Source organism: Agelaius phoeniceus, chromosome 20 (genome assembly GCF_051311805.1).
Source record: "Agelaius phoeniceus isolate bAgePho1 chromosome 20, bAgePho1.hap1, whole genome shotgun sequence".
In the NCBI taxonomy this organism is placed as follows: domain Eukaryota; kingdom Metazoa; phylum Chordata; class Aves; order Passeriformes; family Icteridae; genus Agelaius; species Agelaius phoeniceus.
The window spans coordinates 2634595-2651477 of record NC_135284.1 but is presented as its reverse complement, the minus strand read 5'-3'; the positions used below and the strand labels follow the sequence as shown (position 1 = coordinate 2651477).

At 44.0% G+C, this 16883-nt stretch overlaps 1 protein-coding gene across 1 annotated transcript in view; it reads left to right on the top strand.

Moving 5' to 3' along the window:
• Positions 1 to 16883, top strand: part of VMP1 (vacuole membrane protein 1) — a 62174-nt gene that overhangs the window by 19337 nt on the left and 25954 nt on the right. Inside the window, exons 6-7 of the mRNA XM_054647084.2 lie at positions 6157 to 6324; positions 10248 to 10379. Coding sequence (XP_054503059.1) covers positions 6157 to 6324; positions 10248 to 10379 — 300 coding nt within the window. The remainder of the gene's footprint in view (positions 1 to 6156; positions 6325 to 10247; positions 10380 to 16883) is intronic.

Genomic DNA, 16883 nt, shown 5'->3' with positions numbered 1-16883 from the left:
GAAAGAAAAATACGTAGAGGGTGCAGAAGGCAGAAATTAATTCTAAAATAATTTGAAATGGAGCCTGTTTGTGTGAGGGTCGTTTTTGTCTCTTACTGTGTCATTTGTTTCTTTCCTGTCTTTAAACGACTTCCTCCAGCTGTCCTAAGCTTTCTACAGCGAACTGAAATATCCTGGAATACGTGAATCAACAGAAAACTTTTTTTAAAAATCACTTTTGCAATCATGTCCCCAGAAATTCCTGCTTCCAGCACACCTGGGCTCTGTTCTGCCTGAGACTGCAGCATTGATCTTAATAACGCCCAGATGAACTGGGAGGGTGTGCTGAGTTAACTGCACACTGCTGCTCAATCAGTTGTGCAATCTGGGTGTTCCTTAAATCTTCTGCTTGCATTTTAAAAATCGGAGGTGAAAAGTGGTGTTTTCAAGGAGAACAACTTTCATTTGAAGTCTGGATCCCTCTGAGTGCTCCTGTTGTTGTGTTGGATGCCTACAGAGAATAAACCCAGCACTGCTGCCTTAGGCCAGGCTGTGCAAGAACAGTCCTGGGGTGCTGGAGGAGTTAATGGGGTGATGGAAGAGTTAATGGGATGGTGAAGCAGTTAATGGGATGGTGGCTGCACCCTCTTCTTCCTCCTGAAGGTTGATGGACTTTACCTTCTAGAAGCTGAGCCCTGTTTTCCTTATCTGCTCTCCACTTCCTCAACATTTGTTCGGTCAGATCTCTGCTGAGGGAGCACATTGTGCTTTCTCCTCATTTGTTCCCTTGCAGTTTCTAAGGTTTTTTGTTTTTTTTTTTGTTTTTTTTTTTTTGTTTTTTTTATGCACAGCCTGAACTTTATACCTTTCATGTCCTGCTTCCTGGAGCAGGTTGAAAATAACAATAATTGTGCAGAACGATCTCTAATTGGAGATTTTAAAGCCAATCACCACTGCTGGTGGCAGTTTGAATAAATGCTGAGGTTTACTCTTTAGAAATGAAAGGATGGCTGGGGAAGGGCAAGGAGAGAACACTGACAGAGTATTTTATTATTTTATTCATGATTTTCTGTCAGCAGCAGAAGAGAAATTTGAATTCTTGCAATTGTGCCTCCTCCTGACATGAGTCTGTTTCTATAGAAAGTAATGTAGTGCAGCCTTAAAAAAAAAAAAAAATCTGCTTTTCATATTACTCCTTAGAGCAGCACCATGGTCCTTTACACAGACAGCTGTGCCCTGTGCCTCTTGCCCTCAGTGGCTCTTGTTTAGTCAAATTCAGAGGTTGTGGTGATCATTTGGAATTTCCATCAGCTCTGCACAGTGGGGCAAGGCCTGGCTGAAGTGGGAATAGAAACTTCACCACAGCCACGTGAGTGTAAAATTAATCCACAGCCTGAAACGCTGTGAAGGCCTCCTAACCCCAGCCCTGGCCCCTTGATGGATGTTGGTGTCACTTGAGGATGCTCTAGGTACAGGATCCTCTGTCCCCAGCCCTGATTTCCAGCCAGCACCACGTTCCAGACGTTACAAAATCATGAGACATTTTAATCTCATAGCACAGACAGACAGACAGACAAACTGCACTTATTTACCAGCCACCTCCAGACCAAGCTTCTCCCTCTTAATCACAGAGCAGTTCTGTCTGTGGGTAGTTGTCCACTGCTCTCAGAGATAGAAAAGATGCTGTGAGTGTGGTGGGGCTTTCTGGAGAGGTGCAGTGACTTCATGGATAAGAATGGGATGAGTCGTGGCCCGGGGCACCACTCAGAGCATGTTTCCCATGAGAAGCAAACTTTCCTTTTTCCACTTTATCTCCATCAAATGCATCATGACTTGTTCCCCCCCCTGTGCAAAGGCTGAGTCCTGAACCCAGTGTGAAGAGCAGTGTATCCATGGAGGAAAACAGATTTTTAGTGCATTAAGTTCAGCAAGGAGTTCAGGGTAATATTTTTCTTGCTGGCAGACATATCACTTTTCTTTGAGAAATGTTTCTAAATTAAAGCCAGTCTAAAATTATATCTTCCCCAAAAATAAAAGGTTAAAATTAGATGTGGTTGTTCTTGTATCACTTGAGCTGCCTGGCTGTTCTGTGAAGGGGCATGTGAGAAACCAACACTTGATACATTATTTGTTTGGAGCTTTAATTGACTTCCCAGTCCAGGTGCTCAGAATGATTAATAATGTGAAAATATGATTCATTTTTAATTGGATATTCAGGCACTTTTCCTTATGGTAAAGACTTTCTGCTGTAAGAATTACACAGATCAGCATGTTTTTAAGGATTTTAACTCATGATTTTTTTTACATGTGGCTGCTGTCTCCTTCTACTTCCACAGATGAATTTCCTAGCATAATTTACAGATAAAAAGATTTTTACTTTCCAGAAATTTCATAATACATCACTTTAATTAACTTATTTCCGTGCCATTCCAACTTGGGTGCCTTCAACCACTGGAATAAAACTCCTTTGAAGGCCCGTGAGTTCAAGAGTTCAGAGTTACCTTCTCTGAGACATCAGGGTAGTGCAGACAGGGATTTCCAAACTGCCCTGAGCTGCTGTTGCTAAGAAATAGATTTATGTTGAGTTCATCTCGATGAGCAAATCCTGTCTTGTTTGATTTGCAAATTGTACAGATATTTCTAACACATCACATTCCGGCCTGACCACAGGCTCCTTCTGCTCCTCAGCAGTGGCAGGCGAGTGTTTCTCACCCCAGTCAGCAGAATGCTTCTCAGTTTCTCCTCTTTAATCCTTTTTTACTGCCTCCTGCAGCTTAAAAGGGAAAAAAAAAATCATTGGGAGAGGGTGAGTGAGGGAAAGACAGTTGGTGTTCAGGATGTTACATGCCCTGAGTTTTCCTGGTTAGGCCAGGAGCACACGGGAATTCCTGGGATTCAGTGTTGGGTGTGATGGGGTTTGAAGCAGTTTTGTCCTTTTCAGAGGCAGAGCTACAGTCCCAGTCCAAGGGGGACATCTGAGAGGGCTTCCCCCAGTGTTGTAACAAACTGAACCCTTGCAGGGAGGCAGAGCACTCAGAATTTCCTGCAGCCCCACACACAGGAGGAGGAGGAGGAGGAGGAGGAGGAGGAGGTGTTATTTGTGGAGAGGATTAAAGAACTGGGTGAGGATGAATCCTCCTGGCTGTAGAGTCAGGGCTTCTCCCAAGGTGGCACTGGAGCCTGTTTGAAGCTGGTCCCTGCTCCTTTCAGAAACAGAAATCAACCCTCCAATGCTCCTGCTCTCCTCCCAGCCCTGGGCCTGCTCAGCCAAGCTTTGTTTCGAGGTACCCAGGCTTGGGGAGCTCCAAAATCAGATTGGGGGGGTTGTTCTGAGCCTGGCCAGGACAGAGGCCCTGTGACCCCCAGGACACCCAGACAGGGGAGGAGGCCTCGGGATTGCTCTGCCTCCCTTCCATGCCACACTCCATCCCTCTGAACAAACCATTTGCACTTCATTCCTCATTCCAGTTCGAATGTGGCTTCTGTGGCTTCCACCACTCCAACTTTTTTCCATTATAGAATTGTTTACATTGCTCTGGGAGAGTTCTGTTCCCTCGGCCTGGCCTTCAGGTGGCCGTTTGCAGCTGTTTGCTGAAATGCCTTTTTGCTTTTTTTTTTTTTTTTTTTTTTCCATTGGCTACTCCCTGTGAAATTTTTCCTTTTGCAGACATTTGTTGAGACTGGGAGGGCTCTCAACAGGAGGGTTTGAGGGTGTTCAGCCTCTTGCAGGGGGGCAGTTCTGCTGGGAGAGGCTCCTGCAGCATCTCCACTTGGGCATTTGGTCCTCGTGTGCTCCCCTGGGATTTTAGGACCTGCTTTATCCACCCTGGGTGCACTTTGGGAAGAAATTTGGGTGATGCTGAAGCCTTGCAAGGACTGGGGGCTGCTTGTCACCTCTGATTTTGTCACCTCTAAAATTTGTCCCTTGCTATTCTAAATAAGCTGGCTGTAGTTCCTCTGTGCTGTATATTCCAAATTTCGTGGAAATGAAAGCCTCAGCTCTGGATTTCCTATCTCACTGCTTGGCTGTGGCCTGAGGGAATGAGGGAATTGTCATTCACAGCTCAAACACGGGGGCATTTCCTCCATGCAAACCTGCCCTTCAGGAGAGTTTCACTGCACATTTCTGCAGGTGAAAACCATTCATTTTGGGATTGAGACCTTCTTTTGGTCCCAAGGTAGCTGTCAGGCCTAGGGAGGGGCAAGCAGGGGATGGGATTAAATCCTCCAAGTTTCACAGTGAGAAAGGGTTCCCAGGTTTGCCATAAATGTACTTTACAGTTCTAGGGATGTTTCAAATCTCTTTGCATCTGCCCTTGATGAGTGAAATAGAGAGATGTAAGAGATGTTATTTATTTAGCTGTGGAGATGATCTTGCTACAGCTACCAAGAAGTTTATTGCCATTAGGGCCTATAGAAATATTAATAATATAAATTATTACTCCTTGGTTCATTCTTCCAGTCTTTTTTCTCCCTTCCATATCAAAATCTCTCTTGTGTATCAATTTCTGGATCCCTTCTTTATCAGTTTTATTTCATTGAACCTTTTTCTTCTCCTCAGGAGAGGCTGTGCCTCATTTATCATCTCACAGGTTTTGTTTTTCTGCAATCCAAAATACACCCAAGCACTTGGAAGGAGCCTCCTGTAAAGCAGCAAGGAATAAATCACAGCATTTTCTTGCTCTCAGAGCAGCTTGTCCTTTACCAGTTGCATGCCAGCAGAATGGGTTTATTTGCAATTGTTTGCATATGACAACAGCAGTCGCAGCTGCCATACAGAAAATATAACTGGTATTTTATTTCAACATGCTTAATTCGGTGCCACTGAAAAATGGCAGTGTGGAAATGTCGGTGGGTGAACCTCAGCTCCCCAGCAAACCCAGGAGTGCTGGAGCTTCCCCTTTTGTGTGGGACCTGCGCTGGAATTTCACCCTTTAATGTGCAAATGAAGCTTTTGGGGCTCCTGCATTTCAAAGGCAGCCCGGGCAGGGCTCAGCTCTCTCACACTTTCCCTCTGCTCTCTCAAAAATTCTGCTTTGATTTTTGGGGGGTGTATCAACCTCCCTTATTGCTCTAATAAAATGAAAATAAATTCGGATTGCAGATAAAAACATAAATGAAAATTGCTGGCAACATTTCCCAGCACGATGTCAAAACCCATCAAATAACGAATAGCAGAAGTTAAGGTTTGTGAAATTTGTTCTGCACTTAAGGAAACTTTTAAATTTATTTAAATGTGTGGATTTACATCAAGATCTCAGTTGAATGCAGTAATTTTATTTTTTTCCTCCTCCCTGGACAGTGTTTCCATGACCTTTGTTAAGTGATTGTTTTTTAGCTACAGTGTCTGGTGTTCAGATTGTTTGAATTGCTTCTCAATTCTTTTGTATTAGAAATCATGGCAATTCTTTCAGGTTTTTAAACTATGTAACAGTTCATTTCTTGAATGGATTTTTATGCTCCTTTTATTTGGAGTTTTGTCCAAAAAAAATCTTTCAGTGTAAGATGGAAACTAAAATTAATTCAGTTAAATGGTATTTAAATAATGTTTAAGTTTGGAATTACATTTCAAACCATTTTTTAGCAAGAAGCACTGAGGTCCCTTTCTTGTTTACTCAGAAAAAACAGACACAAATTAAACAACTGGCTGTTGGAGAAAACTACAGAAGTTAGCAAAGTCTGCTGCAAGATGTCATTAAACCCAGTCATTAAAAAAATCAATATACAATTTAAATGCCTAATCCTCTAAAAGCAGCAGTAGGGAAAACACCTCCTCTAATAAAGCTGTAGGTCATAAATACCTTAAGGAGAACATTGTCAAATAGTTGAAAATTCCTGGGTTTTTTAAAAAATAAGGATTCTTATTTCTCTTTGACAGCCTTCTAAGTGGCAGGGCAAAAGCTGAAAGTCTCCCTAACATTTCAGTGGGTCAAAAGAAATATTTAATTTTTTTAAAGTACATTGGTAGCTCAACATTGTGATTCAGATGGTCTTAAAAAAAAACTCCAACAAGAATTTTACATAAATAACATTATTTAAAGAGAGAAGCATTAAGTTTTATCCTGGGGACAAGCGTTGGGGATGGTGGTGGCTAATTTTAATTTTTATTCTAACTCACATAAAATACAAATTGAAAAGAAAAATTGAATTTTTTTTTAATTTAATTTTATTTTTCAGGGTCCACACATAGCCTCAGTCACTCTTGCTGCCTATGAATGTAACTCTGTGAATTTCCCTGAGCCTCCTTACCCGGATCAAATCATCTGCCCTGACGAGGAGGCAGCTGAAGGCTCCATCTCCTTGTGGGCAATCATCTCAAAAGTCAGGCTGGAGGCCTGCATGTGGGTAAGGCTTCTTTAAAAACCATTTCTGTGGGCAGCAATTGGCAGAAATGCCTCAATTAGCAGAATAACGATGCCCAAGGTAATGTGAGAAGTGAACTTTTTAATGCTTTTAAATAGAATATTCCTGGGGTGTTTCTGTCAGCTGCAGTTTCCTAAATACAAAGCAAAGAATTTGAAGGCTGTTGATGTAAAAAAGTAAAATTTAGGAAGGGTTTCTGCACCCCAGATGATCTGGCAGCTCTCAAGTCTAAGTAAGAAATAATTGCAAGAATTTTGGGGCTGTAACATGAGTGAAGCTGCAGTTCCTCATCTGCAGGACTCAGGACCTCATCTCACAGCTTGTTCTGGGCTGCAGCAGTAAATTGCATTTAATTAAAAAGTGTTCTTTTCCACATTTTTACATATTTTAATAAAATATATACATTTTAATTCAATTGGATTTCATTTAAAAGTGTTCTTTTCCACATTTTTACATATTTTGTTTCTGTTTCTCTGCCTGCTTCCACTTTTCACTTAAAAGCTGAGCAGCTTTTCCTGTTTAAGTGAATCAGGGTCTGTCATTGGAACTTCCTTTCAGTTTTCCTCTTTTTTTTTCTCTACAGATTCTTGTAGAAGTTTAATTTTTTGAGAATTTTGGTCATCCAGGCTGTTTTTTTCTTTACATGGAGATCATTCTGAATTGCAGTTTACACAGATGCATCTGCTGTGAACCACATGCCAAATTAACTTTATTTTGCTGCTGACTTCCTGTCCTAGCTGGTGATTTAATTACTAAATTCTTGGTTGTCCAACTCAAATGCAGGGAAAGGAAATTCTAAAAACAGTGTCTGATGCCTGCCCTGGTATTTTTTAATATATAAGGCAACTGGTCACTACAATTTCTTCAATAGCAGCTGTTGTGTTAGTTACAAAAATTCCAGTCAGGTTGTGTGAGTTTAGAGACTAAAATCAAAATAGTAACAGAGAAAGTGGCCTCACAGCCCTGTCAAAAAGCAAAGTTTGTCAAAAAGTTTGTCAAAAAGTCAAAAACAGCTTAAATTTGACTCTTAATGGAAGTCCAGAATTGCCTGAATGCTCAGTAAGTAGCTGCTCACACAAATACTTACAAGACTATCAATATATCTAAGATTTCTTTTTATTTTCTTCCTCATCCCCCTCTGCTGAAATCTGTTTAATAGAGACAAGCAATAAAAATGGCATTTACAGCTACGTTTCTAGGGTTGCAAAATAAAAATGCAGCTGAGGGTAAACATCTCTTGCTTCATCTGCAGCGTGTAAAAACTGAGCCATGAGGAGAATTAAGTTCAGAACTGAGAGAGCAGAGCTGGAATCTGGTGTCCTCCAGAGCAGCCATGGGGGAGAACAGGCAGTGCCTTGGTGCTCTGAGCTCCCTGGATTAGATCAGGGAGAGGCCAAGGCAGCAGGAACATTTGCATCCCACTTTTTTCACCCTTTCCCCCCCTTTTCCAAGTCCCTGTCTGCTACCTTTGCTCTGAACTCTGTCTCCCCTGGCTGTTCCCTGGGGAGCATCCTCTGTCCTCCCCGGTGTCCCTGTAATGTTGTGCTTTCTTGGAATGTTCCTGAGTACATAAACATTGCTTGCTAATTTCCTGTAAGCCAAATCAAGTTGGCAATTGCTGCTGCTCTGCTCCCAGAGTGTTTCTTTTGTCCTAATTCCAGCTCACTCCTTATGGAAGCTGTGGAGGAGAGTTATTTTGGATTCTGTCACTCTTAAGCTAAATGTCCACTTAGCAAAGAGAATGGAGACTTGCAGAAGGTGAAAAAGCTGATTTTTGCAGCTCACCCCAGGATGACTTTGCAGGCTGAGTGTCCTGTGGGGTGAAATGTGAGCATTTATCTGCACAAGGGTCACCAAACCATCGGCAGCCAACTTCAGGCAGAGATTCAAATCATTCCTAGTCCCCACCATGGATGGCAGTGCTGGCCATTCCTGCTGATAATGAGTCTTACAAGGATTCAGTCTGCCTGAGTTATTAGGTGGGATGAAAATGATGCTTTTTGCAATCCCTGTAAAAGTTGGCTCCAGAAGGGCTCAGGAGCAATCCTTAGGTGAATGCCAGTTTTCACAGCCTCCCATCCCACAGGGACCAGGAATTCAATAGTGCCCTATATTTTTAATGTGTTGCAGCCTTTTTGGGTTTTAACAAGAAATAAGGGGAAAGAATAAAAATGTTTAATTGCTTGGGATTAGCAGAACAGGCTGCCTGTGTCCTGAGCAGGATCAAATCTGTTTCAAAGACTCTTTCTAGTGGAGTCATTTCCCAGTTTCCTTTTCTGAATGTAAAAGAATTTTGATTAGCATTTGCTTTTCCAGTTTGTTGTGAGTCCAAGGGATCTCCATGTAAAACTGGCATTCAGAGTTAAATGGGGAAAATATCTAATGTTACAAAAAGCAGTTAAATAGTTACTGGTTTGGAGCCCTTAATTGCTGCTTTTGCTCTTTTTTTTCCTTTTTTTTTTGCTTTTATGCACTTAAGGAACCTATCTCCTGCAGACATGAAATCATATGATTTTTGTTGCACTTCTGAAATGTTTTGTAATAATGAGCATGTGACTTATCCAATTTAAAGAAAGTTCATGTCCAGTACACACATGCAAACCTCTTCCTCAGTTCACAGAACGAAGCCAAAGCAAATTGGCAGAGCCTGGAGGAGCAATGTGACTTTTTCTTCTTGCATCACCCTGAGAACATAACCTCAAGTTAATTTTTCTGAAGTGTTGTTGCTACTGTTTTCAGGCTTATCTTCCCCTTGTGCCAGAAATATGCAGATTAATGAAGTTCAGCTTGTTGCAGTCATTTAAACTTTTTCTTCTGTGGAAAACAAGGGCATAAACATTTGAGGCCTGTGTGCACTTTGGGTGCTTAAACTGAGAATTGAGCTGCGGTGGTATTTAAAAACCACAACCTGTTGATTTGGAATATCCACAGCAGCTGGAATTCTTGCTTGCAGCTGTGTATAGAGCAGGAACAAAGGAAATTGAAAAGCTTTCACGTTGCTTCAAAGGAGGAGAAAAGCATTTGTTACTCACTGCTGACCCTGGGAGAGAAAAGCCATCTGCAGGGAGCACATTCCCGTGCAGTGCCCAGCTATTGTCTCTTACCTGCCCTAAATTTAAACCATCCTGAGTTAATTCCAAGTTCCTGTTCCATTAGCCTCTGTTTATCCATATGTTCAATCTTAGCTTGTCTCTCTTTTTTCCCTTGCTTAAGCTAAAGCTGCCTTTACCCACAAGACTGAAATGAGTCATTTGATGTCCTGAGAAAACAAATACAATTTTCCTGCGGTGAGAACGCAGCCGTCCTTTCATCTGGGGTTGGCTCCAGCTATCCCAGCTGAAGGACAGGGAAAACTCGAGCTCAGGCTTGGCTTAACCTTTTTTTTCCTTGCTGTAGTAAAACCTGAGTCTGTTTTCTAACAAACACTTGCCCAGAGTCTCATGACTGAACAAGCAAACTCCAGGACAGCACCGGGGAGGAGCTCCCGGATTCTTCTGGAGGCCCTTGGGGATCAAGGGTTGTCACATGCTGGGGAATGTGTCTGGCATCATGTGCTGGGGTGAGACACAGCAGTGCTGACTCAGGATGTGGGGCACAGCAGGGATGGGGGGGACAGCAGAGCCACCAGCCCCAGCCTCCCAGGGCTCCGGCCACACGCCGCTCCACGGGATGCACAGATCCTGGATGCTTGACCCTGCAGCCCCACAGGGAAAGAGAGGGAAATAGGGATTCAAAGGAGCAGCATTCTGTTGGAAATGATGGGGATTCTGACCTGGTGGGTGAAAGCAAACTGCTCCAAACAGCTGCTCTTGTCGGCTCGGAGCACGGCCACGGGATTTGTGCGTGTCACGTGTTTTGTGTTTGGGAATAAACAGGAAAATAAATCAGGATTGTTCTTTTCCCAGGGTGCTGGTACAGCCATTGGAGAGCTGCCCCCCTATTTCATGGCAAGGGCAGCCCGGCTGTCGGGTGCTGAGCCTGATGATGAGGAGTACCAGGAGTTCGAGGAGATGCTGGAACACGCAGAGACTGCACAAGTAAGGACAGTGTGTGAAACAGCAGAGCTAATGAAACACAGAGCAGCTGACAGGGGCTAAATAACCAAGTAAATGAGAAGGGGCCAAAGAATCAGCTGGTGTGAGTTCACTACAGACTTGCCAGGGATGGAGAAAGATCCTGCACTGGGTGATAGCTGTGGTGATGGCAGGACAAGAATGCAGCTTGTTGGAGCAGATAAAATAGTGCAGCCAAGTATTTGTACAGGTACTGTAATTATTTAGAGTTAAAAGAACAGCACAATAAAGGTAGGGAGACACTGGGCTGGGAAAACAGGGCTAGAGGAGCTGCTGCTCCATAATCCTGGTTGTTCTTGCTGCATTGAAATCCTCCCTGGGCCAGAGATGATTTTCAGCCTCAGCTCATCCCTTTCAGATGACATTTGCCTGCCTTGCCACTGACACCCTCAGGGACCAGTGTGTGTCCCATTCATCAGCCTGAGGAAACGTTTTTCCTGATGTGGAAAAGCAGCAAAACTGCTCCAGGTCCCTTTTTGTTGCTCTTGTCATTTATTTTCTCCAGGGGTTGAGTAGTGCACAGTTTGCAATTGATGCAGCACATCAGTCAGGTACTGCTGTGGATATTTTTTCCTTCAGGTCAGGAGTTTGCATTCTGATCACGAGTTCCTGATAGTGTTTTAGACCAAATCAAACATTTTTTCCTCATGCTGTTTGCCACCGAATTTTTCCCTCTGTATTTTTCCTTCTTATCCTGTTTTGTCTGCCACTAAGTTGAAACGGGTCATGAGACTGCTGTTAAAAACCAGCAGATGCTATTTACCATGCACTGATGTCTTTAAACTCCTCTGCCAGGGTAGTTTCTGGAGATAAATATACACTTTTCTTTTCCCTCCTTCAAAAAAAAAAATGGATGAAGCTTTTCCATGAAAGTGGTTTGTCTGGAAATACTGAGTGCAATCTAGTAATTCTAACAGTAAACCCTGTGTTTCCCAAAAGCCTCCCCCTACTAGAAGGTTCCAAAGGGTTTTTCTGCTATTATAAATAGTAAATTCTTCTATTTTTTTAAAAGATGCAGCAGGGGGAAAAAAGAATCTGCTTTGTTCTTTTGTCTCCCATCAATCTTTGCTTTGCAAAGTAATCCCTTAACTGTACAAAAATCAAGTTGTGGTAAAAAAAACAACAAGGAAACCAGTTCAATACATGACTTCAGTATCTGTGTTTACTGAAACTCTCCCAGCAAATTATATGTGTGTACAGTTGTGGGAGCAGCCAGAGACGGTTTCCAGAACGCACAGTGAGATTCTTGGGAAGGAAATTTTTGCTAGAGAGCATTTTGTCAGGCCAGGCCAAACTATAGCTGTATTGACTGCCTGGAGTAAACAAATGGCCTTGTGGAATGAATTCATGAAGGAAAATGATGCTGTTATTTACCAGTACTTTTGATTTTATTTTCTTGGCAATTGAGTTGGGATTGAAGCGTGTTGTTTTGTGGATGGATGGCCAGGAAAAAAAAAAAATCTTTCAAACTCCACTTGTGGTTTGGTTTCTATAAACTCTTTTAACATGAGGCTTTGACAATCCGATTAAATTGTATTGTGCTCATAAAACTGACAGTTCAGTTTTTTCCATTTGCTAATGTGACTTCCTTTTTGCTTTTGGCTTCAATCATGTTTTCTCTGGATGTCTGTGGGAGACAGGCCTGCCTTTCCTATGACCTCTGCAAATCCCAATCTCCAGCACATCTTATCACTCTTTGCCCTGTAATTTGCATTCATGAGCAGCGGTGATGTCTATTTTTTAATTGCTCATTAACAATTGCTATTACCTCCATCAGCTTTCTCCCACCCTGAGAGTCTGAAGCCTCACACACGGGGGCTGTGACAAGTGTCCTGTGCCTTGGGGATGCTGCAAGTGCTTCATGTCAAGTGACAGGAGCATTTTTGCAGCAGAAAGGTCTCCTTGCACCCAGCTTTCTGGAAAGGTTTGGGCATGGGTGGTGGATTTTGAAGAATTGCTGAGCTGCTCTTTGCCCATGAGGCAGAGCCAGCTGCTCTGACGTTTTTGCTGCGTGCGAGTTGTTCAGAGAGCTCATTGCTGCTGTTTCTCAAAAACAATGGTAATTTGGAGAAACAGATGAGCATCTTCTCTGGTGAGAATAGGCCGTGGCTACAGCATCCAGCCCGAAGGATCTGGGAGGGGGAATATGCTCCTGGCTGGGCCACAAAAACAACAGCCAAAAAAGGGACCCAAGAGGATTGAACAGCAAAGGTTTAGTGCTCCATTCAGAGCTACACAGGGTAAAACGCCATTTACTCTAAAGAGTCTATTGATGGATTTTCTGTCCTGCATGTCAGATCTGAGTGACCTGACTCCTTGTGCTGGCTTTTGAGAGAGCTCATTAACCTGCAGCCGATGTGTCCGTGCTGTACTTCCCATTAGCACATTGAGAAAAAGCCCCTTCTTTTAAAGGAACACTCACTTCTCCTTCCTCGGCGTCCCTTTGTGTGCTCACAGCGAGTCCCGGTTCCTGCAGGGAGTGTCTCAGCTGCCTCGTGGCCGTGCCCTACACAAGGGGTGGCTGTTCTGGCTTTTCTTTGTCCCCAGAGCTGCCGCAAGGCAGAGCCCAGCACACCCCAGCTGGGATTTGTTCGTGCTTAGGGCAGGTTTAGAACCCAGCAGCGTTTCAAACAGCACCTCGGCTGCTGTTAGCTCTGTTCCAGAGTGAAGGAAGGTTTTATCAGAGCTCTCTTTTGGCCACAGGGAGCATCTCCAAGCAGCCCCAGTTAGGGGAAGTGAATGCTCGGTGCTGGGGCAGCACTTTGGGAGTGACACAGTCACAGACTCTTGGTGCAGCTTTGTGTCCCACACACACGAGCAGGGACTCTTTTGCCAGTTTAATAGTTGCTGCTTGGTAATTTTTCTCGGTTCTCTGTCATGCTGGAACACTTCAAGCTGAGGAGTGAAAAAGCAACTTTTGGTGCCAGCTTCCCTCAGGGTACCCGGTGACAGTGCATGGGCCCTGCTGTATCCCGGTGCCCCTTGCTAAGAGGGGAAAGTACTGATATCTCTGAATATCTAATCCTTAATGGCTCTGAGTGTTTGGCTTCATTAAGTAGCATTTCTTTAAGAACTAATGATTTACACATCGGGGGTTTGCTTCTGTGCAGCCTTGCCCGCAGCCAAATTTCCATGTGAAAATATTTTCTAGTTGCCTGTGTTACTATCAGCCACTGCTGTTTGTTTACTCTCCGAGCTGGGGAAGAACAGAGCCTTGGAGAAGGGTTAAATCCACAGAAATGTGGAGGTGCAGCAGCAGGACTGGTTTGGAAATGACTGAGTGCCATCTGCACGCTGGCTGTCAGTCGTTGCTGGGACCTGTTTTTGCCTCCACTGAACCTTTACTGGTTGTGGTTTGTCTGGCCATCACATGACTTCTCTGAAAATTCCCCCTCCCCTCCATTTCCAGTAAACTGTTTGAACAGGAGTGACTCAGAGTGAAACCAGCTTCCCTGTAACCACAGGGCTTGGGTAAAGAATTTGTCAACGTGGACTCGAGAGGGTTTGAATTCAACCGAGCTGCACCCGCCTGCCCTGGGCTTCCACCGAGCCGCGGCTGCTCGCCGAGGGCAGCAAGGGGTTAAAGCCCGATGGGGCCAGGCTCTCGCATCATCGCAGCTTCTCTGGAAACCCGGCCTCGCCTTGCCGCAGCTTCACGTGGGGCTCTCGGTGCTGGAGCGGAGCAAAGCCCGTGCCACACCCGGGAGAAGGCAGCGCTGTGTTCCGACACGACGCTGACTTCACTCCCCGGGAATGATTAAGCGCGACTAATGAGAGAAATCTCACTTAATTAGCAGCGTTTTAGATGGCCAAAGTCAGAACGGATCTCTGCCGTGATTAAATTAACGACTGCTATCTGATAAGTTCCTGCTTGAAAAGGCTGCTGGCTTGTTTAATCAACAGCGTTTAAGGGTGCTTGGTACAAGAAAAAAGAAGTTCAAGCAGACCACAAGCAGGTTTTTATAAAGCACTTATCATAAAAATAGAAGCGGAAGGGTCATGTACAATAACTGGGAAACCTTGACTTCTTTTTTATTTCTTTGTTTTGCTTTCCCAGAAATCACTCGTTGAAAAGGAGCATCGAATTCCACTCATCCTTTCTCTTGCTCAGTCTTCCCTTTCCTCATCAGCTTCCTCTCTTTATTAATTGTTATTTATGAAGGGCTGTGGGTGGTCACCAGGAGGCTGCTCCTCACACCCTGCATTCCTCAGGTTTGATGCCAGGATTTGTTAATAGCTCCAGGGGAGCTTTCTTCCCCTTTTTTTTTTTTTATGGAGGTTGTAATTAAACAGAAATTCACAACTGATCAAACCTCGAGCTGCACTTGAGACCAAAGTCCCCAGGAGTGCTGGGGAGCGAGGTGACAAAGTGCCGGTGTGTTTGCACAGGCAATAGAACAAGCGGTGGGGGCACTGAGTAACAACTCGGTTTTGAACTGCTCTCTAAAATTACCTCGTTTAAAATAAGTTTTGGAATGAGTCAATGGCAGCTTTAAATAAGGGAACTTGAGCATTTCCTGAGAGAAGAGATAGCAAAGAGTTAAACCAGGCAGGGGGAAGACAATGAGAGCTGTGAGTAAGGAATGTGTAAAGCACCTCCTGGTTGGATTTCTTTGGGCACTGGCAGCAGAACGTGCCCACATTGTTCTATTCATTTGCACACCTGCTCGCAGATAAGGAAAAAAACAGCACAGGGCATTGCACTAATTACTAATGCCGGCTGGAGAGGACTTTTTGAGTTCTACTTTGAAGGGTCTGTTCCCTAAAACATGATTTAAATGTTCAGTGTGGAATTACATAAATCAGAAATCACCCAGGCAGTGAAACCTGGGTTACTTTGCAACATTTTCACTCGGTGTTAGGTCAGGAGGATTTTCTCAGGAACAAATTTCTCACTTTACAACAGGAATTAGAAATAATGTCACCAAGTGTACTGGAGATGCTGGAAGCTGCATTGGCACAGGAGCTGTGGAGAAGCAGGTGGTTGAATTCTGTCACTGGATTTTCGTGCCCTGTTCTGTGTGTCTTGGGAATGCTCAACACAAGTTTCTAAGGGGAAAATCTGTCCCTCAATACTTGATATTTCACTCCTGAGTATTCTGAGAAAGGCCAAAAAATGATCAAAAGCTGGGTCAGAAAAGCTGTTTTAAATATTTTTTAAGGACAACCTTCAATAACTGATAGAAATTCATCCTGGTATCATAATCAAGAACATGGCTGGTTTTTCCTCCTTGCTCCAGACACTGTTTAAATATCTGTGTTGTACAAGAGTCTGGTATGCAGCCCACTTGTGTGAGCTGTCTGGGAACCTCTGTCCCTTCCAGGGACACCAGGGGAGAGGCTGCACATCTGGGCTGAGAGGGAAGACGTGTGTGTGTGCTAAAGGCTTTGTCAGCTGTGTCACAAGTTCCTCACTTCCATTCTATTTTAATCCTTAACTTATGTCTGAGTCCTATGTGGAGACACAATATTTTTTTTTTTCAGTGCTAATGGCTTTGAGTTCTCAGGCTTATCAGAGATTGAAAATGTCAGTTTTCATAACTGGTGATCAAAAATTCCTTCCTTACAATGCCTGGAACTTAAACCACCTGGATCAAAATAAGACTTGACTCTTTAGAATGGATTTTTAAAAATTAACAATATTCTGGAACTGGCAGAGCTGTGCTCACAATCACTGATTGCAGGGGTAGCTTTGAGATAAATGAGCAGTGCAGGGGGGTTTGGCAGTGCTGGGATGTTCCTTTTTTACTCCACTCATCCCTGCCTGTGGCTGTAGTATCTTGTCATGGAATCACAGAAAAATTCACCTGGAGCAGGACCTGAGGCAGTTTCTAATCCAACTGGTTTGGGTTTTTTTTCCCCCCCTAGTCCAGCTCAGGTTCCTCAGGGCATTGTCTGGGCTGGTCCTGGAGCCCTCCAGGGCTGGAGGCTGCAGAGGCTCCCTGGGAAATCTCCTCCAGCGCTGCTGACATTGCCACTGACAGCTCCCCTCCCTGCAAATGGGCTGCAGGACCTGCCCTGCCACATGTGAATAGAAAGTGGGTATTATTCAGCAAGGCAAGAGATCCGTTTATTTGGAGTTTCTGTGCAGGGCTGGAAAGCTGCAGTGTCGGAGTGGACACGTGGCTGCTCTGAGGAGCAGAGGAGGCAGGGGATGTGGTTAAAGGGGCTACAGCTCTGCAGGACAGATCTGATAAGGCTGAAAGGACACGCTCCTTCCTCTTCCTCTAGGCTGTTTCCTTTAATTGTGTCTCATTCTTTACCAAATTTCTTTATTCTTACAGCGTGTGAAGCAAAAGGGTTTTTTATGTAGAAGTTTGAGGGTTTCGGTTCTAGCTGTGGAAAAAGCTGGCTCTGAATTGGAGTTACAGAGCTGACAGAGCCCTATAATCTGTGTTCCTTTTGGTATTTCCCTTCTGAACTCGGGTGTGCATTGCAACAGGCTGAAATCTTGACATGGAAGCTCCT